Source organism: Theobroma cacao, chromosome 3, assembly GCF_000208745.1.
Source record: "Theobroma cacao cultivar B97-61/B2 chromosome 3, Criollo_cocoa_genome_V2, whole genome shotgun sequence".
NCBI classification, from domain to species: Eukaryota; Viridiplantae; Streptophyta; class Magnoliopsida; order Malvales; family Malvaceae; genus Theobroma; species Theobroma cacao.
The window spans coordinates 31389173-31414893 of record NC_030852.1 but is presented as its reverse complement, the minus strand read 5'-3'; the positions used below and the strand labels follow the sequence as shown (position 1 = coordinate 31414893).

The 25721-nt window shown below is 33.1% G+C and overlaps 2 protein-coding genes across 4 annotated transcripts; one reads left to right on the top strand and one right to left on the bottom strand.

Annotated features, from left to right (window-relative positions):
- On the bottom strand, positions 927 to 4542 carry LOC18606049. The gene is made up of 9 exons (XM_007039450.2): positions 4049 to 4542; positions 3237 to 3388; positions 2860 to 2955; positions 2694 to 2756; positions 2331 to 2399; positions 2130 to 2232; positions 1969 to 2040; positions 1466 to 1554; positions 927 to 1342 (listed from the first exon to the last, which is right to left on the bottom strand). Exons 1-9 carry the CDS (start codon positions 4347 to 4349, stop codon positions 1190 to 1192), a joined length of 1098 nt encoding a protein of 365 aa, XP_007039512.2. The 5' UTR covers positions 4350 to 4542; the 3' UTR covers positions 927 to 1189.
- On the top strand, positions 12208 to 19271 carry LOC18606048. 3 transcript variants are annotated; one of them, XM_018117998.1, is made up of 11 exons: positions 12208 to 12329; positions 13283 to 13360; positions 13980 to 14804; positions 14908 to 15162; positions 15595 to 15680; positions 15838 to 16253; positions 16360 to 17035; positions 17156 to 17386; positions 17473 to 17597; positions 17697 to 18040; positions 18463 to 19271. In XM_018117998.1, the coding sequence occupies exons 2-11, from the start codon at positions 13358 to 13360 to the stop codon at positions 19105 to 19107; spliced, it is 3606 nt and encodes a 1201-aa protein (XP_017973487.1). In that variant the 5' UTR covers positions 12208 to 12329; positions 13283 to 13357; the 3' UTR covers positions 19108 to 19271. The 3 variants fall into 3 exon arrangements, with proteins under 3 accessions (XP_017973487.1, XP_017973486.1, XP_017973485.1); XM_018117997.1 differs by lacking the exon at positions 12208 to 12329 and adding an exon at positions 12349 to 12396 and having other exon boundaries at positions 18475 to 19271; XM_018117996.1 differs by lacking the exon at positions 12208 to 12329 and adding an exon at positions 12349 to 12396.

The window sequence follows — 25721 nt, the reverse complement described above, 5'->3', positions numbered from 1 at the left end:
ATATTAATTATTAAAATATATAAAATTACTAAATATTTATTTTTACCTTGAACTTATAAAAATTAAAAATAATAATACTTAGAATTATCACATGAATAATAAAAAACATTATCTAAAGAAAAATTTGTTGATAGATTTTTTTATAAACGCGGCACCTCTCAACTCCTTATTAAATTTCTCTCATTTTAAATTATTTAAAATGTTTTTCTATCAATTGTCAGTATAAAAACATAAATTTTTCTCAAAAATTTAATTTAGGATTTCATAAAACCCTAGTCTCAATCTCTCCATTTGTCAAATTTAACGGTGAAACTTGATCCAAATGTATTGTTGACTGACTATCCTTCGTACGGACAGTGAGAAGGAGAAGAAGGCAAGAAGGAAGAAAAATAAAACATAAAGTAGAAGTGGAGGGCCGGGAGGTTAAGTTGGGGAAATTTTTTTTTTTTTTACTTTTCTTTTATTGAGAGAAAATTACTTTTGTAATCACATTGCTAAAGAATCACATTCTCATCTCAAAACACCAATCAAACCTTGCAATAAGATTTCTTCGCAATTTAATTACAAGAAATATCTCTTACTTGTATCGTTCCAAACGCACCCTTAGTGATTGTTGTTTTTGGTGCTGAAGGAGAACCTTTGTTAAGGCGCGCTTGGTGGATAGCTGCGCGAGTCACTATCAAAATATTATTACAGTATTAAGTAAAAGCCGCACAAATGCCTTATGCCTTCTTCCATGGCTGAAACTGCTACACATGGCCAAAGAAGCCACGACGGATCCAGATTAAAATGAATGACAAATCATTTTAAAGAATATGTTCCTCTTACATTATAAAGTTTAGATTAGGCTTAATACAAGAATCGAATAAAATGAGTACGCAGTAATTACATTCAGAAACTTGTAAAGTTTAGATTTGCAATGACCAGACAGAAAAGCTCGCAAGCTTATGCCAGCCAACTTGGAGAACCTTTCTTTCATTTTCTTTTTGTTCCCATTGTTTTTAACGCTAGAAAAATCTGGTATCAATAGTGAAATTTCATTTATTGTTTGATACATTGGGCGTGCCGTAACCTTTCAGCACACTGTTAGTATATAAACGTATTTCTACATTATACAACAATCCTAATCCATAATATTTCTAGCTTTCTAGACTCTGTAATATACAAAATTCCTCCCATCAACAGCTCCTTATAGTTTGTTTGAGCTCTTTCCTTCCGATTTAAGCTGTTGAATTCTCTGGTGTAGCCTTCGCCGGTGGTCATGTATCTTCCAAAGACCGTGTCCCAAAACAACAGCGGAGTAAATACCATGTGTGATAATGGGTGCAAGAATGTTGTCCGTCTGTCAAAGTTGCATCAGAATATGAAGAACCCAAATTAGTAAGCTGTTCTTATAAATAAATAAATGGTTAGTTGCTTCATTTTGAAATTATTCCTCAACTAGTTTAACAATGTGAAATGTTACCTGGATCCATTCAAATCCAAGGTAAAGGGCCAATATTCCTTCCAAAAGGGGAGAGTAGATCTTCTTCATTTGTCTCCTCTCATACCAGGCTGCAATGCGTTTACACAAAAAAAAAAAAAATAGTGAGATGAATACTTGGAAACAATTAATAGTGCTAAGTATGCATAACTTTTCTCCCACAAGGTTCTTTTGCCTAGGGAAACATCTCTGGATTTTAAGAGTTATCGAAATAAGATCTCATAAATCTATGACGCAAGGGAAATTGGAAACTTCTAGTGCACACGTCTCTATATGCATGTAGAAACTATTGGTTATATTAGTTAGGTTTATTGGTTCTATGGTGATGCGATTATAAGCAGGTCAGGTTTTGGCATTTCAGCTCTCCATCAAACAGTACAGTTCTGCCTCAGGGCCATGAAGACAGATAAGCCTTTAAAGACCTTACAAGACAAAAAAAAAAACCATTGAATGAATGACATTCTGTTTTTGGGCAGAGCGAGCACCTATGAATAGCTTTTTCAGATCTTCACGAGCAGGGCGAGACCGTTGAACTGGTGCAACAACATAAGTAGGATCTGAGGAAAAACAGAAAAGCAACAGGTAAATTAAAACTGAACTTGATGATAAGTAAAAAATTTCTCAAAAAGGACACTAAAGAATCTACCTTTTGGAGAGGCAGCCACATAATAAAGAGAGCCTGTAAGAGCAGCCGTTATAACAGCAGCAAATGCCTGAGCAAATGGGACAAAGGGAGGCAGCACACCAGTCTACAATTGGAGAAACAAAAAAAGTCAGAAAGTTTAGTTGCAAGAAAGATTTGATCACCACATAATAGAAGGTATAATCTGCGGAATGGAATGTATACCAGAGATGCCATTCCTCGAGCATCTGAAACCAACTCAGTGCCTCTCAGGAATATATCAGCTAATGCTCCCTATTTTTTTCAAACAGAAGCAATCGTTATCATTTAATTGTCATGTGGATAGTAAGGCATTGAGTAGAGGTCACAATACAGATATCAATGATATTAAAACTATAACATAGAAATTTACTACGTATACTATAGCAAGCTTCCTGAGAAGATTATAGCAGAATAATTGTACAACTTTTAATACTAGATCTCCTGGATAGAAATACTTTTCAGAATTGCCCTATAGTGATTCAACATTATATATTTGTTTAACATCACAGAATAAGATAAAAAGGAAAATTTTTCAAGATGACAGACCTGAACAGCAGCCCTGTAGAAAAGCTCCTCTCCCACTGAGCTGGCAGCAACCATAAGAATAAACTGCAAAATTCATGCAAGGTGAAGCCAGTTCCTCATTGCTTCATTAAAGATGAAGCATGTGAAAGGGAATATCTACGCAGCAAATACGTGTAAGATGGTTTACCTGCCAAGGTGACATTCCATAAAAGAAGCTCCTTAATTCCTCATCCTCCACATCTCTTATTGCACGAGCATGAGGAGATACTTTCACTACTTCATCCTGTAACCTCGAAAATTCATCACAATATAAGCACCAAATTCCAAAGACACTTTTGAACATGCAAGTAAACTAAAAATCCATGTTAAATTTGGATTTTATAACACCTAGAAAACTTCACTTGAATATATAGTTTTCCTCGAAATTCCAAGGGCTTAAAACAAGCACATGGCAAACAGTTTTATCCATAAAACTCCTAATATCAGCTGTCATTTACCCCTCAAGATTCTTCAAGCAATGATACAAATCCAATTATAAAACTGATAAGCAAATAACGAGCATACATCTAATATGAAAAGAAGGGCCATGATTGGAGGAACTGCATAGCCAAGTCCTTCAAGAACGGCATCTAATGAAGGATGAAAACCTCCCATGCTGTCGATTCCAGTAATTGAACATATAAACCTCCCAGCTAGCGCCATTGCCCCATATATCCCTAAACACACATATCCAAAAAAAAAGAATCAGAACTATTTATTGCTATATACATGCAGCTTTTATCCCCTTTAAGAACTAATTACTCTGTTTTACCAAGAAAACCAAAAGCACCAAAATAACCTCATAATTCACAAAATTGAATAATTGATAATGCTTTCAATCACAAATAAACGAACTTATTTATTCTAGTAAGATGAAGAAAATTGATGTATTATGTTGAAAAAAATATTCAAATAGCAGGCATTTATGACATCACCCTTCTTCTCCTCGAAGCAAAAGTCAAAAGTACTATATAAACAGAAAACTATGGAAGACGAAAATTGACTGAATTTCAATTGAAAAGCAAAATCATTTCATTCGTTTCAAAAAGGGAATAAGTAAAAAAAAAAAGAACTTTACTTCCTTGGACCATTTCCTTAAAAGAATTTCCCCTTTTCCTGTTTCTTTCGCTTTTAGAAACTACAGCTAAATGAAAAGAAAAGAAAAGTCTTTCCTCAAAATTACTGCTTCCTGAAATTCCCAAGAAAACGAAATACCAAAAAGTTAAGGCTTTTACCTATCTTTTCCACAAAATTCATCAATTTGGAGCAAACAAAGTTTTTCAATAAAACCCAAAAAGAATTTTATAAAAGAAAATAAAGGAATTTCGAAATGTTACCGATTCCATAGCTGAGTCTAACAACAGCACCAATCTTATCCCAAACGGGAAAATCCGCAGCTTCACCAAAGCTTCGATCCAGCGTGGTCACTTGCATAGCACTTCCAGCAAACCTCTCTCTATCCTTAATCGCAGCTTCACCACTCCGTTCCACGGACGCCTTTGCGCACCGTATTGACATTCTCCTCTTCCTCGCCCCAAACTCACAAAGCAACTTAACATTCCAAGAAGAAGAAGAAACGCAAGACGAACCCAAGTACGACGTGGTCTTCGATGTTAATGATAGTATCGGAACCTCCATGTAGACCTTTTTCTTTCCGCTTCTTTCTTCTTCTTCTTCTTCCTCTTCTTTGCCGTCGTCGTCGTCGTTGACGTCGTCGAATAATTATTGGCCGTTTGCTTTCCTGCTTAGAATAAAATCATTTTACGAGAGTGAGGAGTTTTTGTCATGGACTTTTAGGGGCGTTTCATCATGATCAGACGGCAGGGAAAGAGGAAGGTGGGGCCCGCGTCGTAGATTGATATTTGTGTAATCGAATGGGGTTTTCTTTTATCCGTGGGATTTTGGTGGGAAAATCTAAGAGAACCATTGAATTAATGACACATAGAGATAATGCTAGCCGCACTGTTGAGCTCCGATTTATTTTTTTTTTTGATAATTAACGTTATTGGACAGTTGAATATTCAAGTTGGGAATCATGTTCCACGTCATTTGAATTTGTGATGATGGATATATGAAAAATAATGAAGGGAAAATATATATATATATATATATGAAATAATAGTTTATTTTATTTAATGAATAAAAAAATTTACTTACACATTTGTGTCTTTTTCACATGATATTTTGTAAATTTTTTCAATTAATATTATGTAAATAAGTCTTGCATTCATAAAAAATTACATTGTTTGAAATAACGAGTTGCTAATATTGCAACAAAGATCCTTTGTTTGCAAGATTAAAAAATATGAATCTATACTCATGAAATAATAATTTATACAAAACTTATTGTTAAGATTGATATGAATATCGTCTGTTTGTAAGATTAAGAAACAGGGATCTATACTCATGAAATAATAATTTATTTTTATTTAATGAATTCAACAATTAGTCTAACAAATTCAACTTTAATAGTCAAGGTTTTTGGCATTTACAATTTGATAAACTCTACTTACATATTTTTTCACTTTTAATTTTTTCAAATGACATTTGATGATTTTTTTTTAATTAACATCGTGTGAACAATTTTTCTTTTCATAAAAAATTACATTGTTAAAAGTATGAATTTATAAAAACTATTGTTAAAATTGATATAAAAATGGCCTGTTTATAACATTAAGAAATATGAATCTACACTCCTCTAATAGTTTATTCTTATTTAAGGAATTAAAGAATTAACTATTAATTAGCTAATTAGATATAAAAAGATTAATAAATGAAGATAATTTGTTCAAAATGGTACTACATGTCCTTCCGCTATCTTAATATTACGAGGTTGTACTTTTCTAGGCGTCGAGCTACCAACTTAAAGTTCATTAAATACAAGAACAAAAAATTCCCCTCAAATAAATGCAATAAATACATTAAGTTAGGTTCATCAGGTCCCTCTTTTGTCTTACTTAAGTCATCTAATTTAACCATGCAACTATGTGTACAGGGCGGACCTAGAGTTTTTTTAAAAGGGATAAGACAAAATAAGATATTAAATAATTAAAAAGAATTTGATATATAATTTAATTTTCATTCATTTAAAAAATTAAATAAAATTCATAAAATATTGGACATATAAAAAATACACATTAACAGTTGTCATATATATATATATATATGACTGAATGAAACTATTAAATGAATCTCCCTCACTCTCTACGCATAAAAATGGAAGAACAAATAATATTTTAAATTCACATAAATTGTCTCTTTACTGATGTGTTTTACACAAAATGGATAGTTTTATGATAAAGCTCTCCTCTTATTTTCTATTTACTTTTTAAATTTTTAATTAACATATTGGGTTGAACTATTAAAATATAATATATTATGATAAGTTATTATATTAGACTGTTAAAATATAATATATTATAATATGCTTAAATTTATATTAAAACTTAGTGGGTTTGGATTTAATGACTCTAATTTTATCAAACAGTTTGAGGAATAAAAATAATTATTAAATCAATTTTTTTAAAATTATTAAAAATTATATATATAACAAATAAAATTATATTAAAAGAAATACAATCATTTCATTTTGTCAATTTGTATATATATCTTTGTTACTTAAAGTTTTCAACATCCATTTCAAAACACATTGGTTATTCTGAATAAAAAATGATAGATTGATAGAATTTTAAACAATAGTGTAACACTACAACTTATATTTGAAAATTACTTAATAATTTATTAAATTTTAAATATTAAAATCATGAAAAATAAAATTTACATAACAACAAAAAGAATAACTTGATAAGTAAAAGATAGAACCCACATATAACATAATAAAAAAATAAAAGAATATGACTGATGATTCGTAAAAATTTGTGAAAAAAAAAATTATAAAGATTTATAACATATTAATAATTGAATAGAAATGAAAAAATAAACAAATATAAATATAAATATTAATTGAAAGCAAAAAATAAAAAAAAACTTTAAAATTGAGTAAAACAAAGGGAACCATTTTGTTAATTTTTATTTATATTAATTATTAAATAAAAAATTATTTTGCGAGAACCATTAAAAAATTTATAAAAATTTAAAAATTTTATATAATATAAAAAAATTTAAAAATTTTGGGGGAGACTCCACCTCTGTATATATATACAATTAGAGATAACAATTGCATTAAGAACACTATATAGATATAGATGTATATGTATATGTTATGTCAAATGTTTTAAAAGAAGTAGGTCAAAAATATATAAGGTATTTTAATCTTACATTGTGCAAGTAAGAAGATCTTGAGAGGTTTATAAGCGTAAGTGTTATATATCCCATTAAGTTATTTTTTTTGAAAAAATAATAATGATCTTGTGACAAAGTAATAACAAAATATATCAAATATAGACTCGATCCATAATCCATGGCAAGTACCTCCAAAATGAGGCAAATAAAGTTATTGACTATGATGACGACGCCATTAGATTTGAATAAAGAAAAATATCACGTCAAGTACTTCAAAAAAATTAATAAAATATTTTAATTTCATACCGAACAAATAAGGAACCTTACGCTGTACACCTCATTAAATTAATTTTACAAATAATGTTTTCTAAAGTACAATGTATTAATTGACGTTTTCAATTGCAATCACAGCAAACATAATTAGTATTGATCTAAAAAAAAAACAAATACGTGGTTGGGCCAAAAGAGAAAAGGCAGCTGGCCCAAGGACACGTCCAGATCGGGCCTAATTGAGAAACAACAAGGCAAACTAACCTTAATGATAGTTCAGTCAAAAACAGTAAGACTTGTGGTTCCTTTAAAAAAGATGAAGAACAGGAATCTATGGCTGACAGACCTATGGAACTGTGAATCCAACCATGAAATAAACATATGAATCCAACCATGAAATAAACATATCACATTCTTAAATTTTGTTGCGTTGCAAGAGTAACTTTCAGATCTGTTCCAACGTGGCTGGGGACTTTGGAGACGCAAGTCTTTCTGTTTTGATGCCCCAAATTAGGCCCAAACCAGCAACCAAATTGAAGGTTCATATTTGATGGTTTTGACATTGGCTTCAAGCTTACAAGACAAATCTTGGGAGCTTTTGATTAACCAATGGCCATAAGCTGTCTGTATCACGTTAGCATCACATAAAAGAAAATGTGTATCTCCTGTCATTTGTAATTTTCTTCTCCTAAGTCAAGCAAGCCTATGCACCTGTCTATAGACTTTATTCTTCCTCCTCTCTTTTTTCCATTTGCCACCAACTTGCATGCTTTTTTTTTTTTTGAAAGTAACTTGCATGCTTTTTGCTACATGGAAAGTGGAATCCATTCAACTTCATTACGATTTTATTTCTTTTTTTAATTAATTCAATTCTGGTACACATGTATCTTGACCCTCCTCTTTCGGCAAACTTACATTTGCATTGAGAAGGTGAAAGGCTACACATCTAAAACACGACTCCAAATTAACAAAAAAAACCTAAAAACATTACTCACATGGCACGTTAATATTCAACAAGATTAAAGAGTGGAGGGCTGATTATCCTTGTACTAAAATGAAGCGTATCGCGTCAGTCCTGTTTTTATTTCTAATCAAGTGGCATGGCACTCCACTTTGAGTACATATTTCACTTTTCGCCCATGCGCCTTAAATAAAAGATGGCCAATTCCAATTAAACCCCATTATTCCCAAAAAATATGTATAAACAATGACTTGTAATTAATTGGTATGTGTTAAACAATTGCTAATATAAATCAAAATTATATATATATATATATATATATATATATATATTATTATTTTGTTTATNTATATTATTATATTTATTTTATTTGTGGACCACCTAATCATGTGGGAATAAGATCTCGTACTACTTGTTTTATTAATGGCATTAAGAATAATAACAGCAAAAAACATGCATGACGAGGGAGAGAATAGTGTGAAAATGAATGATAAACAAAGATCATATATGTTAGTTTGTGATATTTAATTTAATTAATCGTCCAAGATTCCTTTCAAACCTAATTAAAAGGATTTAATTAGAGCACTTAGCCCTAAATGGCATGTCAGTGTGTTATATTCTAAAACATGCAACGCGGTAACGCTGGCTAAAAACCAAAAAAAGGGAAACCAAAAGGGGAAAAAAAACTTAATAATAATACTCCTACTATTTATTAGTAACCATTGGAATTAAATCAAAGCTCAAAAGACGAAAGCTTTTCTACCAATGTTTTGTATTTTTTTTTTCATTATTTATTTCTCATGTTAGCTAAAAAAGACTAGGGAAAAAAAAAGAGTTGACTTCACCGATATTAAACTCATTAATTTGTTAACAAAATCCATATATACGAACACGAGATTGATTCCAATATACCTGAATAAAATAACCTTTGATCATGAGTCTTGGTCTTGGTTAATAATAGAGTAATCAAACCGAAATCTCGTGCTTACATATGATAAGTAGGCCCATCACCCCTTGAAAATATTCATTTTACTTTCGTTAAATTCTCCCCTTTTTCTTGTCGTTTCATGGTTTTTTTTCCTTTTTACTTACGAATGCTATCGCATGGAATGATGCAATTTGTAGACTTTCCAGGATATCAACTTTCTCAACATTTGTGTTTTTTATTATTATAAAAATTGACAAAAAAAAAGAGGAGGATTGGGAAAATATATAAGCTTATTAATTTACTTTTTTATTTGTAATGAAACTTTATTGGCTAGAACCAAAGGGAACTAAAATCCTACTAATTGGCAGCTCATAGATCCTTGTTAAACACTCTCCAACAGTAATGAATTCATAATTTCACATGAAATATAATTAAAGAATGATTATAAAAATAATCATATTGTACATAAATTTTATACATATAATAATAAAAAAATTAAAATTTGAAGAACAACGATCACTATTATCCGTCACCATCTTGATTCCACTAATAATCTTTAACTTTTTATTTAACTTAGGTGTATGTTTATAATTCTCCAATTGCTTTCTTCACAAGAATTCATAAACTACTTCATTACTAAGTCAAAAACTAAATATATAAATGATTGTCCATTATCAAAAGAGTTAGAAATACAAATAATTATAAAAATCGCGTACGCAGGTGTACACATGTGATATGTATGGTTGTACTTGAATTTAAGTTTTGTCATTCCTTAACATTTGGCATTCAATTTGATGACCATTCATTTTACTCCATAAATGATTAATATATTAAATTAATATTTATAAAAAACAGTTATGATTATCTGTGCTTGCGTGCTTCTTATAGTTAATTAAGAGTTGTGAACGATATTAAGTATAAAGCTCTTATGAACATGAGCTGTAAAGCTATAGTACTGAGTTTTACTTAACAAGTAAGTAAAACAAATCTCTTAAGTTAAAGAAGTGAGAGAACACAGTAAATAGCTTAACTATGAGCTCCTTGAGTTTATTACCTTTGCATGTGATATTTATGGGATACCAACTCCTTGGTTTAATATCAAATTAAATTTGCCAACTAATTCAATTGTCACGATCCTATTTCCTGCAATATGTTTTCATGCATTCCTCTTGCATCGCCAAAATTTCTATTATGCCATTGGAAATTAAATATGTATCTAAATGCTTTATAAACACAAAGTCTGAATTTATGACTACCAAAAGCACACATTTAAGACTAACATCTTTGGCCGGTTGGCTCTCACTCTCAATCCCTATCTCCAATATTTATACCATATGAATTTAAATTTAATATTCTATTAATTAATAAGAGAGATACTAGTAATATTTTTGTTTTCGTACATGTGATTTTGTGATACAAATAAGAGATACCACTTTTTTATTTTATTTCATAAATCTCACGTTATCTATTTAATTTAATATTTTATAATTCTCATATGTATTTTGGCTTTTCTTTTCATGGGTTAGTTTCCTAGATATGGTTTTTTTTTTTTCATTTTATATCTTCATTACAAACTAATTAACCGGTTTAAGAATATCCAAAAAAAAAAAAAAGTTGTACGTTGGTAACAAGCAATAAAAGAAAACATGATAGGAAAGTGGAATTTCACTGAACGATCGACCAAAGCTCTATCTTCTTGAAACTTGGACCATCGTTGTAAAGATGATCAGAATATTTACCTCAAAATTCCCCCATTTAGACAATAAATTATCATCTCCTTGAGAAGCCTGCCTTTTGCAGAACAAGTGCTTATCTAAATATTCCCTCACACGCCGCCATAAAATTGCTCAAAAATGATCTACATACATGAATTTTTCTAATTTAAAACAAATTTAAATATAGAATAGATTCGAATTTTAATTATTTGAATAGAAGAACATATGCATGTATATGAATATTATAAATGTAAAGAATATAATTTAGATAAAGTAATTATGACAATACATCGTTCTTGCATGTTTTTTTATTTTAAAATTCAACTTTAAGATAAATGTGAGTTCAAATCTAATTTTTTGAATTAAAAAAATTGATTATCAAACTACATGCATGGTATATATTCCATCACTGTGTGATAAAATTGTTGAAAATAATCTTCATAGATGAACTTTTTTAGTTCAAAAATAATTTTAAAGAAATAAGAAATCTGAATTCAAATATTTGATCGTAGAATACATGTATGTACTATCTAATTAAAAAATATCTTAATGTTATAAATGCAATAGATATGATTTAGAAAAGGTAATTATGATAGTATATATTCTTTGCGTGTGTTTTAGATTTTTAAGTAAAATTCAATTGTAAGGTGAATATGGATTTAAAATATAATTTTTTAATTCATAAATACATACATGTATTATCAAATCACATAAAATTTTATTATAAATGCATATCTAATTTATTTAATTATTCATAAAATTATTAAATTAAGTAAGGACACATAATTTGACATTTATCATTAGAAGGAATGATGAACCAAGTCCACGACTTTAAAAAAGAATTAAAAAAAGGAAGATAGATTATGACATTCCTTATATACAAATCCCACCGCCATTGGAGTCTCCAACGCAAAACTTTCTACGATTAAACAGGTCAAGTGGGTGATGGTGTATCACCTACAGATTCTAGCTCTCCCCCACGGCAGACGCGTGTCACTTTCCCATTGCCTGGAACTAAAATAATATCCTAGTACGACACGCATATGGCGCACGTTAGCATCCGCTTCGGCCCCACGCGTGACGTCCCCGACTTCCCGTTAACCCGGCCGCAATCCAATGCGGGCACTGTGACCCTTTTTCGCCACTCGTGTGTCACCACGTGGCAACAATCTTAAAGTTTGACGCTACGTTGCAATGCCCGGAAATGCTTAGCATCTAGAAAATTCTGATCAGTTGAAAAGCAACGGCGTAGATAACATGAGAGCAGGTACGGCCTAGTAATACACCGACATTACTACGAAATAAAATTTTATATATTGTGAAAAAAACAATCTAGCTTCTCCTCGTTTAAAAGGTAAGCCAATAAAGAAAATTAAAATTGCATATTAATATATGTTTTTCCCTTTCAAAGAGACTGAAGAAGCGAGCAAAGAAAACGTTGGAAAAAAAGGGAGGATAGCTATAAACGGAAGGCAAGGATAGGAAAAGAAGTCTTTTCTGGAGTTAATTCCTTAAAATTTGATTATCTGGGGTCTTATGAATTCTGCTTCTTTGTCTTCCAATTGTCATGTACTTGTCTTTTTTTTTTTTTAATCTTTTTTGGATGAGTTAAGGTTGTCTTGTCTGGGCTGAGTGTTGTACTTGTGTTTTGGTTTTTCTTAATTTTTGTTTGTGATATGAGAAAAGTGAAGTTTAAGAATGTGAAGGAACTCTATGGGGGTGAAAGTGAGGTTTTCAAGCCAAAGGCATGGAATTTCTTGATTACTCGGTCTTTGTTTCTGGGTTCAATTTTCTTGGTTCTAGAATTGGTGGTTATGGCTACTTATTAAAAAGTTAAGGCTTATTTTAGGCTGAGATTCCTGGTTTTGGTTTGTTTGTTTAGATAAATGAGTTTTTTGGGTTTGCCTTTCTTTGATTTGTTTGTAAATGCTAACTTGACATTTTCCTCTTGCTGAAGAAAGGTGTTTTTTTTTTCTTCCTTGTTTGTCTTTTTAATTCCCTTTTATTTGTTATTGCTTCTTGTGGAGTGTCAAGATTGGTGGTAAAGCTCAAGCGACCATATTTGTTCTTCAAGTATGAATTGTTCAGTTAATTTGAAGATATGGATGTTATGAGTATAAGTGTTACCGGTTTAGTTTTTGTTTTAGCATTGGTAATGGAATAATAAAAGATTGACTATTTTAATCTTGTCAATTGAAGATGATCTGGGAATTTTTTTCTTTGTTTTTGTTTCTTTTTTGTTCTTATCTCACGTATTCTCATTAATCAATTAAATGTCTGTCAACTTTGGTCTGTATTTGTTGTGTTTGGATTATGCACAAGTTTCTTCAAAATGCGAACTTCTGAGTATAAAGGGAGAGCTTTTGGTGTAATGTGTTAGCTTTGTGGCTTTAGCATTGTAATTTTCCTAAATTTCTGAAAGTTCTTATTATATTCTTCTTTGATATCTGTACAGGTCACATCAGTGTTGAAAGAAGGTTTCTGTTCAGAAGGGCTTGCGCATGAAACTGACTGCCCAGCTCCATTGAATATGGTGAGAAATTTTGTTGTGGCGTAGTGAGTGTATTCTGTTAATTTCTTTTTGGTTTTGTGTCAAATTATGATTCAATTAGCACAATTCCCATGGAAATTAATTGCATTGCTGATCTTTTAAGCTTGTTTCAGAGTTTTTGTGATAAATTTGTTGTGTTTATAAATTTTAGCTCTGTCAGGTATTTGGAAAAGAGCCAACCGGTTATTTCATTGCATTGAGACAGGTTTTGTTTGTGTTTATTTATTTTGATGCTTTTTGTTACTTTTAATGAATAGTGGTTTTTGGTTAGCTTGGTGTGAGTTGAATGCTTCTTGATGGAGTAAAAGAAGTAGAATCAAGCATATAGCAAAGAGAAGATACATATTTTTCGTGATTTTTGTCATTTAGATGGTGGCTAAGAAGGAACAGAGACATGGTAAATGGATGCTGGATTGACATGTGTGAATGCGGTGTAGATTTTAATTTTTTTCCTTCTTGAGTTTCAATATGTGATGCATGAGCACTTTGAAAATTAATGAAGCATCTATTTCCCACATTCTGAATGGAGTTGCAGTTGGTTTTACCATGATACTTATTCTAGTTTTTTCTTTTTTGGTTGTGATTCTCTATTGCCTTTCAGGGGTCATCTAATGCTGAAAAAGGATTTAGTGGTGGCCATTCCTCAAGCAGTAAATTAGGTTTAAAAGAAGAATCTGGGACATGCAACACGTGTGCTCCCTCATGCTCACCATGTCTGCATTCTGAACAAGTGACGTCAATGGCAACTAAGACCAATGGTTTTTCAGGTGAAGCCTGCAAAAAAAAGGATAGTAATTGTTGCTCTTTTAATGATGCTGATTTGTCATCTCCTCGGGTAAATAGTGCTTGCAATGATAGACATCATACAAGCAGTGAGACAAGCCAGCCTCTCAGTGCATGTTTGAGTCGCGAATCCTTCTCTGAAAATGCAGAGAGTGAAGAAACATTGAGGGATTGTAACACCTCCGAAGGCATTAAGATGATTAGAAAACCAAACTTGTGCCAAAATTCTGCTGATAATTGTGGTTCATTGAAATCATCAATCTTTCATGATAAGGTTGTCTCGAATCAGCTTGAGAAGCAGAAGGAATTGGAGTGTCATGGAGATAACATCGCTTTTATTTGTGGATCAGACTATGTGAAGACAAGGGGTGGTGGCCATAATAGTGATGCAGACAAGAAAAATTTGTCTTATAGATCAGCTTCAGTTGATAGTTTCTCTGAGACTGAAAAGGCAGTTAATGCTCAGCCTGCTTCTTCTTGTTTAGTTGGTAGTCCTTGTGACGAGGTAGACAATAATCATCCAAGGAGGTCAAATAGATCTACCAATGTGTCTTCTCAGGAGATTTTGTGTTGTTCAAACAAATCAGACTTATCAGAAATTTCATCCTTGCGAGATTCCTGTGCTGGAGCTAGCTCGGCAAAGGTGTTCTACATTGTTGAAATTCTTTCTCTTTTATGTGGTGAATAAATTTTTTTCCTTGAAGTTGCTTAGTATTTGAAACTAAATTTCAATCTGTCATTTTTAGGGAGAACGTTCTGACTGCTCAGAGGAACAAGTCCAATCATCTTTCGTGAGAGCAGATGCCCTACGGATTGGCAGTCAGATCGGTGATGAACATAACTCTGCTGAATCTATTCAACCTGAAACTGGAATAAATGGAGGAGAGCAAACAGCTGAAGTAAAGTCCACTACAGTGGTCAAGGACGTTAATATGGAGGAAAGTACTATTGTCTCAAGGCCTTATGCTTGTAGTGATGGATCTGACAGCTTGGAGTTGGAAGTACGTATAGTGTTATTCCTGTTATATTCTTATGTTAGGCATGTTCACACTATGCCTTGTCATTACTAAATCTAGACTAATTAAGCTCTAGGTGGGTAGGAACAGATGCTGTAGAAAGCTTTGAATATTGCCATTTAGTTTATTTTGGCTTGAGAAATCAAGGTATAAAATCAATTATGAATGTTGCCTCTCTGAGGCCTAATTCTCATTTGAAGAATAGTTACTTGAGGAAAATTTTCGTATGTTTCTTATGCATGAACTATAATGATGGTATACCTTTAAAACATTTTGCTTCTCATATCTAGGCATCCGATTGATATCTTCATGACCTTGACACTGTTGCACAGGGACTTATTGTCCCGTCTTGCTCTATTTGTCTCTGCTCAACAGAGTAGGCCCTTTGTATATTAATTGTTGTCTCTGGATAAGCAGGTAAAAGTTTGTGATATATGTGGTGACATAGGACGAGAGGAGTTGCTTGCTATTTGTAGCAAGTGCAATGATGGGGCAGAACACATGTATGTCTTGTGTCTCTCTCTCTCTCTCTCATGCATGCATGTGTGGCTTTTTTTCTTCTTATTTTTATGCTATAAAGTTTATGGTTCTTGTGTTTTAATAGCATCTTCCTTTTCTTGTGGGATTCTGAAATGTTGACATTCCATTTCCATAAATCAGTTATTGCATGCGGGTAAAGATGGACAATGTCCCCAAAAGTGATTGGATGTGTGAGGAATGCATGCTCGGTAAAGAAACTGAGAAGCAAAAGCAAGACAAAATAGAGGAAGGAGTTGGGATATTTAAAAAATCAAATACTTTGGAACCAGAAACCAAGGTTGAGGAAAGCGAAGCATATAAAGTTAGTTCAAGCCGTTTGTTCTCTTTTAAGAGACCTGCTGGCGGTTTACAAGTAGTGAGAAAGAGGCCTTTTGAAACAGTTTTGAAATCACCTAGCACTTCAAGTTCCAGCAGCAAAACTTCAATGCATCAATCTGGAGGCAACTCTTCTAGCACTACTCTGAAAACTGTGTGCATTCCTACTGAATCAAGTATTAAATCACCTAAATTGTCATCACAATCTCAGGTGTTGAGGGGTATAGTTCTTGTTCACCTTAAGGCAGAAGCTGTGCTTTATTAATTAGAATATCAGCATATAATTCTTATTCAATAACTGAACAAGCTTTTATTCTGGCATTGCAGGATCTCTTTTGAAGTCAAAATCATTTTCTGCTATGAGCTCAAAAGAGGATGTCCAGCTGCTCAAGGAAGGTGGTAGCCGCATGCAAGGATTTGCTAAAGACACTGCTGCAAGTGACAGCAAACGGGGAGTTCTAATGATGTCTAAATCAATGTCATTGAAGAATATGAGGTCATATGGTGTGAATAATAGTAATGCTGATAGCAGATTATGTCCTAATTTTTCTCATGGTGAGGATTTGAAGAGATCAAGGCATGCAAAAGGACAGCATTCAACCAATACAGAAAAGAAATTGAGATTAGCCAACAGTGATTCGTTTTTATTAGTGGCTGATAAAAGAATTGCATCTCCTAGCAACAATAGTTTGCGACAGTCTTCCAGTTCCTCTTGTCATGATCTAATTGCTGTGAAGGCTCATGAAATATCGGATAATTCATTGAAAATTTCTGGTCACTCTGCACAAGGAGGTTCTGCAAGTGAAGAGAAAAAGAGAGTTGTCAATGTGAGGCGGCATGCTGCGTACTCTGTAGAAGTAGTGCCTGCCACCTGTACAAATCAGTCAAATGCCAATGTCCTTCCTGATGAACAGCCTTGCCTCAGAGATTTGTCTATGTTTGCGTCTTCATTACATATGCCTTCTTGGATTTCTGCTGTTCCACAGCTAGATTATATATGGCAGTATGGTTTTTAATTCCTTTCTTATTGCCTGTTTTGAACTTTGTTAACGACTCTTAGTCTTACTGCTTCACTGCTTGACTTTTCAGTGTCTTATACAATGCCTTGTGACATGTTTTGCAGAGGCAAGTTTGAAATTCAAAGGAGTGGAGGACTTCCATTTACTTGTGATGGAATTCAAGCACACTTGTCAACGTGTGGCTCACATAAAGTAGTTGAAGTAGTGCAGAAACTGCCTCAAAAACTATTGTTGGAGGAAGTACCTCGATTGAGCATGTGGCCAACTCAATTCATGAAAAGTCATGCGACTGAAGATAATATTGCTCTCTACTTTTTTGCAAAAGACCTCAACAGGTTTGTTAAAATATTTCTTTGTGTAGAAGAGCTATTTTTCTTTCAGATAACTTAAGTTTTTTACATTCTACATTCTTCTTGTGCAGTTATGAGAGAAGCTATGAGAACTTGTTGGATAGGATGATTAAGAATGAAGTCAGCCTCAAAGGGAACTTTGGCGGGGTTGATCTTTTAATATTCACTTCTAACCTACTTCCAGAAAAATCTCGGCGTAAGAATTTAAGCTTTACGTTTAACATGCATCCACAAAAGCAAAATGAAATTTACATTTACATTTTTGGCTAAATCTTAAAAAGTTTCAAAATTGCAGGTTGGAATAACTTGCTGTTTTTATGGGGTGTATTTGGAGGAAAGGGGGTTCATTGCTTAGGAAAGATTCCAGGCATGTCTGCTTCTGAGAATTTGCTCCCTCCTGGAAAGTCAAGTGAAAGTATATCCGCATCCTTGGTATCTTATAATACTCAACAAACATTAAACTCCATCACTTTGCTCGACTCACAAGCAGTTACTTCTGGAAGAATGGTTGAAGTTTGTGAAACCAAAGCTTCTTGGGAACAGAAACCTCCAGATTTACAAACAAGTTGCAGTCAACCAATGGGCAGAGTTGATGGTGAAATGGAAAATGAGCAGTTTTCCAGAGCTGACTCATCTCAGGTAAATTTTTTGCTTCTACTTGTTTGTTGATATCAGGCAATTATAAAGGGCAAAAGTTAGAGAGGAAGAGAGATGAGAGAGTGTGGTTTGTCTCCTTAAATTTGTTCCCCTGGTCTGGTTACTTAAGTCTTCTTTGATCAGAAGTCGAAATCAGCATTTTTTGTTTATTTTTTTTCCCTGAGGCATTAAGCAGCATCTCATCAAGAAAGTTGGGAGGAATTATCTTTGCGGAATATACTAAATAGTTTCAATTTTCAAGCTATGAGTAGTTGGTGATGTTGTATATTGATGTCTGTGTATAATGTTGTCATTGATTAAAACATTATTTTGGTTGTTGACTTGCTTTTGCTCTTTTAGTTTCTTCGATACCTATTATATTTTTCTTATTTATGTTTTTGTTCTTATTTTTCTTTGATATCTAGTGTTTCCTGCAGAGGCAAGAAAGAGACTCGAAGAGAAGACCCGAAATTGATCTCAACAATTCTCTTCAAGAAAGCGAAGAATATGCTGAAGATTGTACAGAGGCTGATGGAAGAAATGACTGCAAGAGGTTGAAGAGTTGTTTTAGTGGAATGGACATAGGTAATAATAATATTAAAGATATAAATGAGAGATGTTCCATTGCTATAAATGGAAAAGTTCCTAGCATTCCTGCTGAGTTTAAGTGCGATGGAGCTTATGATATGTTGATATTTTCTCCAGAATTAGATTCATTAGGTGATAAGAATCGGTGGAAGTCCTTGCAGCAGCAAGTTGTTTCAAATGACAGTGGGAATCGACTAGATTCCAGTGTTTCAAGTCTTGAGCTTAAGCTTGGGGTTGAAAGGAGTCCTTCAGATCAGGGAATTATGCCCCCGTTTTTCATGCTGATGGGCAGTAAAGGTTTACATGAAGGGAACTCTGATAGAGAAACAAGTGGTGATACTAATCCTTCACTTGCGCTTTCCCTTGCATTGCCTTATCCTAAGAAGGGCGGAGTATTGAAACTTGATTCAGAAATGCAGGTACCCAAGTGCCCGGAGGTGAACACTACCCTGTCTCTTTTTGGTGTATCTTCAGACTCTTAGGTAGAGAATAATGGCATGTAAATAGAGTTCAGGACAGTGATATCATGGTGTATACTCGCCTTACAGATAATGACCTATAGGATGATAGTTTTCCAAACTTTAATATGAAATCATACACAGAAGCTTTCTCACCTGTTTATGAATGGTGGATTTACCTTTCTTTATTCATAGATTCGCAGTTACCCTGTGAATTAGTTAGAAGAATTGTAAAATTAGGAACAAGAATAATGACTGCTTATTAGATTTTGATCTGACCAAAGATGATATATAGGACTTTTGAAAGTTGGAAATTTATAATATGGTAATAAACAAAGAAAAATATTTCAGTAAGAAGACTTTCATAATTGCATCAAATCTTGCCATAAAGTTTGATAAGAAAATTGTCAGGCTAAATGCTTTAAGTTAGGATCCAAGTTTTACAAAATATTTCTCTTTCTACAGCTACTTTCAGTGCCATGAACTCCCTTATGGATAAACAAGCTTAGCTGAGGAAAAGAACCAGGTTTGATTGTGTCATCAATTCCGAGGGCAGTGTTGGGTTCCTTTACAACATTGAAATGACAATTACATATGAATTAATTCGAGCTGCAGCTCAAATATTTTTATCAGAAACTCTAATATTACTGCTTTAACATAAGTAGAAATGCAAGACCACCCTCGGAGGAGCTACTCAGCTCTTCAAATTAATATACAGAGATCATTGTTTCCTAAAGTATATAGAATCAAACCAAATTCCAGCCAAGCAGATGGGATAAAGAGAGAACTAAACTTCAATACTACCTGAATTTTGTGATTCTTCAGGGCGGATGATCGAAAGCAGGTTGCTTGTGCATATCCACACCAATGACAGAATCAATGTCTGTCTGCTGCAAATATAATAAGTTTGAAAATCTTTTGTTTACGTATCTAACATCTCAATAATTATGCAGCAGAAATGGAGTTTGCTTAATTGTTAGAATTCCTTCTTGCTTAATTCCACAACTTCTTCACATAATTTATTTGTTTGATGGGATTTGCTTTTGTATTTGATATATAAACTTGACTCTTGATATTGAAAGAATTTGTAACCCTTACAAAAAAAAAAAAACATTTTGGGATTGTAAATGTTTAATTTTAGTTTATTATTATTTTTTGAATTATTATATTATAGAAAAAACTATACTAGGGGCATTTCAAGCCTGGAGGCATCCATGGGTGTTCTAAGCGTGGAGGCGTCAAAGGGTATTCTTAGTATAGAAGTGCCTAGAGGCGCTCCAAGCGCATAAGCACTTGGACCGTTCCAAGTGCAGAGGCGCCCAAGGTCTTTCCAAGCATGAAAATACTCAAGAATAAGTATGAAACAATTATTTATACGGAGAAGTGAAAATAATTTAGAACGAGTGATAGCATTCATGAGTTATCTTCATATTTGAAATGTTTTAGAGAGCTTAACTTGGTAACTCAGATAAGGAGGTAATTAAAAAGATTCTTCTGAATCTTTTTTTAAAGTATACGTGCTTTACCATTTCCTTCCATATAGCTAGCGCATTATTAAGGGTCACTACTACACTATCCAAAACTTACTTTTACTATCCAATTACATAGTCATTCTTTTAATATCCTATAAGCTGTTTTTTGAGGTGTTTTTCCATGATAAGCACGTCTCCCATATTGAGCTTCATATCCCATAAGTTGTTCTTCAACGTGCTTTTTCAAGACAAACACATTCTCCCATGATTGAGCTTTATATCTAATAAGCCATTTTTTAACGTTCTCTTCCATAACAAACACGTTCTTCTATGATTAAATTTGTTTTTCTAACTGTTCTTAAGAAAGTGCTGCTGTTGATAATAAATATGAAAGTTTGAAAAATTGGAGGGACTATCCTTAAAATTCAGCAGAGACTATCCTTAAAATTTTCTAAAAGTTCTTCAAACTATTCTTTTTACTCAGCTCTTCTCATCCTTCATTGCTTTCTCCACTGTTTGCCACCAAAACACTTACGCTTCAAGGACTATTCTGATTTTCCTTTTTATCACCTCGAATGTATTCCGCTTCACTTATTACAACATATCCTTTTTCCCTATCAGAAGAATCCTCTACAGAGATTGAAAACATTATTTTCAATAATCAAGTTTTTTTTTTTTTGCATGAGCTGACTTTCATTAGCTTAAAAAGTTGAAACTTAGTCAAACTAATACTAGTTTATTTTTCTTGAAAACACAAGGTTTCTCCAAAACAGAATAGATAAAAAAAAAAACAAAAACAGAGTATTCCAACAAAGATAGGGAGGTTTGCTGAAAATGTAGAATCGGCAATCTGAGTGATGAAATCGACAACTCGTCCTGCAACCATTTTAACAAAAGATAGAAATCAAAATCATTGAAAGGATCAACCTCATCCGTATTGTCACCCCATTCATGCGAAAGGAAAATCTTAGGAGCTCCCATGGCAGCTAAGCACTTCTTTTGAAGATGTATACCTTAATAAACTTGCCCACGGTGGAAAAGCGACAGGTAGTGATGCAATTCTCCATGGAAAAAAACCACGCTTTTCACCAATATGGATTTAGGTAAAGGACAACAAAAATTCCCAATAATATAGCTACATATGAAACCAGAAAGCTCACACAAGAAAATTATGTGTCCAGTAAACTGCCTTCTCCTTCATCAACTAATGTAATGGAGGTCCACAAAGAAGAGGTTTTCCCTCATAACTGCTTTCATTAAAGGTCCCAAATTGAGCTTTTCTCTTTGAAATGCTACCTGAAAGGTTGTTGTGTGTCACGTTGAAAATTAGTAGAAAGTTTAACTCAACCAATTGCATGGGAATTCTATCATTTAAGTTGTTGTAAGAAAGGTCCAAACTCTCATTTCTCAATCTGCTTAAGATTTGAAAAGGACGAAAGTATAACTCCGATCAAATTATCTTTCAGAAAAAAAAAAAAAAACTCCGATCAAATTATTGTGTGAAAAGTTTAATGAATGGATCTCACTCAAGTTTTCCAATTCGAGTGAAATTTTGCCTGTTAACTTGTAAGATAAATCAATCATGGACATGTTCTCAAGAATGTCACCCCATAATCGTAGGAGGCACTCTTTGTGATAAGTTTTGTCCATTCTTCCTTTGTATCAAAGTGATAAAAAGCCATTGCATAAGACCTGCTATAACTTGATCTAAGAGTTAAATTACCTAATCAAGAAGATATAGGACTAGAAAGCATATTTTGAGAAAGATCCATGATGCTCAAGGAATACAATTTGCGTAATTGAATTGGGATTTTATCATTTAGATGATTAGCTTTCAAAACAAGGACATTCAAAGTCAAAAGAATGTCATTCCATCCATTCTGATAAATTGTTTTGAAAAAGATCCAAAAATTAAAGAACATCCAAGTTGCACAATTCCATTCGAATGGAGCTCTCAAAAGATTATTGGACAAAGCTAATCTTTTCAATTTGACAAATTCCATAGTCATCTGGTAAGCTTACTAGACAGATTATTATTACCTAGATCAATATCAATCAAAGAATAAGAAAAATCAACACTCGAGATATCAGTTTTAGGTATCTCTCCAGTAAATTTATTCCCATCCAAACATAATTGTGACAAACAGTTTGAGTTGAACAATGTAAGAAACTATAATATATATCCTCCCAAAATCAATAAATTTTTTTTTATGTTCTTGCTGTAGTTCTTTTCCTTTTCTCATTCAGAAACACATGCAGTTTGCACTTTGGAAAATGAAGAAATTATGTAGCAAATGGGATGAAAAGGGTTCAAGAGCGGTTTTTGGTTTTTTGTTTTGGCTTCGCTTGTATCATCTTGCCGAGTTTGGATAATTATGAAAGTCTGATGTTAGCCTTTGGTGTTTTCTTGTATAGAGATGGCTTCCTTTCTTTTGCAGCATTTCTCCCACAGTTTGTGTTATTGTGTGTTATCTGGGATTGGTCTTTTGAGTTTTTTATGCATATATTTGGGCAGGGCTTTTGATGTTGGGAGGATTAATTAGAATTGGTGGGGTATTCTCGACTGTATTGTGAGAGAATAGCGACCAATACACTAGAGAAATTGGTCTCGTTTGTTTTGTTTTGTACTCTTGTGATCGGGAATAATTCCATTCCCGAATTGTTAATGAAGGCAGGAGTATGATTTTCAACTCAACAAAAGCTTAATCCTGAACTAATGGAGTCAGACACATTGGCTATCGTTCATCAAGATCAAACACTACGCATTCCGGTGCTCCTATCATACAACTTAATGAATGAAAGACTTCCAAGCTTTTAGATCATCAGCAAGCAATTTTCCATGTCAATAACAGTAGGGATCTTTTCCAATATGCTTCTCTGTCTTGCCTGATTGTGGCGGATTTCTTCCCTCTTAGACTCATTACTCCATTTTATCCTGCAGGAAGTGCAAGTCCTCCTCATCATGCCAGCTCATCGGCAACCCTCCACATTCCATGCATAAATCGCAGGTGCCTTCACATCCACTGCAACGTGACAGCACATCTTCCATCAGGGTCGGAATTGAGGGACTTTGCAATTTCTTCCTTCGAATTACAGGGAACTTGGGCCTAAGTTTGAAATATGGTTCCCCATTGAAGGTATGGGTTTGGGGAATTCTTTTTCCAATTTCTAATTGATCAATCTCGCGGTTTGTCCTCCAAGAGATGATGCCAGAAGCAACCACAACAAGCAATACGAACAAGAGAAAGATGCAATGCATCAGTGTTACAACCCGTGGCAGAATTAGATCCAGAATAAGTCTGGGATATCCAAAAACCGAATAAAAGATGAGTGCATGAAGAAACATTCTCCTATTCGTCTAAACGATGAAGGAAAAACAGGAATGATTAATCAATTTAAGATCTGATTAATAGTCCTTTTCCCATATAATACTATGTCTGCATTCTACGGTTTAGACGGCTTTGGGAATTTTGTTTCAAACCCAGCAGTATCATTCAGGCACCAAAAATTTCAGTTTTTTCAAACAGAATCTCCAGTGCCTTTTAGTGTCTTAGGCTTCAAGTCATTGAGAAATATAGTTTCATGAATCAATGAAGCAAAAACAAATCTTTAAACTGTGATTGCAGTTGCATTAAATTATATTAGTATGATTATCATTAAGTTAAATCTCTACTTTGTCATCCAATATTCCAAAATTAGGCATAACCAACATGTTTCTATCCGTATAAAGATGAGTTTAAACGGAGAGCTATACATGGAACATCGCTGATCTTAATCTGAGTGTGGGTATGAAACAAAATTTGTTTATGTAACAGTTAGACTTGTTAATTTGGGCGTAACAAGTTTTCAGTTCTAGGCAATAAAAATTTGTTGCTTACCAAATTGTAATTATAATGAGCTGGAAAAAGGAAGTTAACAAAAAATTAAATTAAACATTGTTGTTCTCATGATCCAATAACATCGATTTCCAATTCTTGTTAGGCCAGTGATGGCGTATGCTCCTTTAGAACTAGGAAGACATGACCTTGGATTTGATCGTCGGGGTCCCAGAATAGAGCTACCCATAAATTTTCAGAGCAAAACAGAAGCAATTTCTATAATCCACAGTTTCCTGGTCCCCCAAAAGTGAAGCAGTTTGCATGTATTTACTCTCACAATCTCTTGTATCCATTATTCCATAATAACCACTCACAACTTGCTCCAATAGCATCATCAGCTGGAGTCTGGAACTGGTTCCGATCATTCACCGAGTGAATATTTCTCAAGTAACAGCTACAGTAATGAACATTATCTGGAAAATGACCACTCCCCATTGGAGGGCTGTTGCCATTCTTAAAGTTGGCAAGAAAGTTATCAGTAGGAGTAGGATAGTTTACGTAACTTGTGAAAATGTACCTAATTTAAAATAAATTTAAAAAAATCTTCGCTCTAAAATGAATAGATAATTATCAAGATAATTATCAAGAATTGGGATTACTCTTTGATGTCTATTTTAAAAATTTTGAATAATTAATTATTCATCATATCACAAAATCACTCTTGAAATCGATTTAAGTAAAATTGAACTCAATTATTCATAGTAATTCCACACCATTGTTCATTTTATTTTTAAGTTATCAATTGCAGAGAGTCTGAATTATACAATCCTTCAATTTTCAAGCCTAATTAAAAGTGTTTTATTTAATCAGGCTTCTCAATTTTCCAAAATTAAAAAATTACTCAGGCTAGTACCCTATTGTCTAATTATTTTAATTTTATTATGCTCCTTTTTCAATCAAATAAAGCAAGAGGACGACAATATATTTGGTCTAATTCCATCAACTCTAAATCAGAATACGGAATTGACTAAATTAGACAATTCAAACTCAAACTTCTAGTTTTCAGAAAATGAAATCTAAATGATGGAATATAAGAAAATTCATCCCAAAATGAAAATAGTTAAAGCAAAAAAAAAATCAAGAAAATTGTTTTTCATGATGGGTTGAAGCTGGCCCACTCGATGGGTCGAAAAGCCAATTCCAAAATACTAAGTAGGCACTACGATGTACTGGGTTGACAATGCCAGCGATGGGCTTATAACTTGAAAGGCGATAGCATCAGAGCCATCACCCTTTCATCTGGGAGAGAATGAAGGCCTCACTTCCTCTTTTATTAACAGTTTTTTTC

Bases quoted from the DNA above. Each gene is read 5' to 3' on its own strand.
- LOC18606049 (XM_007039450.2), bottom strand. From the start codon at position 4,349: ATGGAGGTTCCGATACTATCATTAACATCGAAGACCACGTCGTACTTG. The intron at 1,555-1,968 runs GTGCTCGCTCTG...AACGCATTGCAG, and splicing joins TCTGAAAAAGCTATTCATAG to CCTGGTATGAGAGGAGACAA. The intron at 1,343-1,465 runs GTAACATTTCAC...CAACTTTGACAG, and splicing joins TTGGATTTGAATGGATCCAG to ACGGACAACATTCTTGCACC.
- LOC18606048 (XM_018117996.1), top strand. From the start codon at position 12,364: ATGAATTCTGCTTCTTTGTCTTCCAATTGTCAT. The intron at 15,681-15,837 runs GTATGTCTTGTG...TCCATAAATCAG, and splicing joins AATGATGGGGCAGAACACAT to TTATTGCATGCGGGTAAAGA. The intron at 16,254-16,359 runs GTATAGTTCTTG...CTGGCATTGCAG, and splicing joins ACAATCTCAGGTGTTGAGGG to GATCTCTTTTGAAGTCAAAA.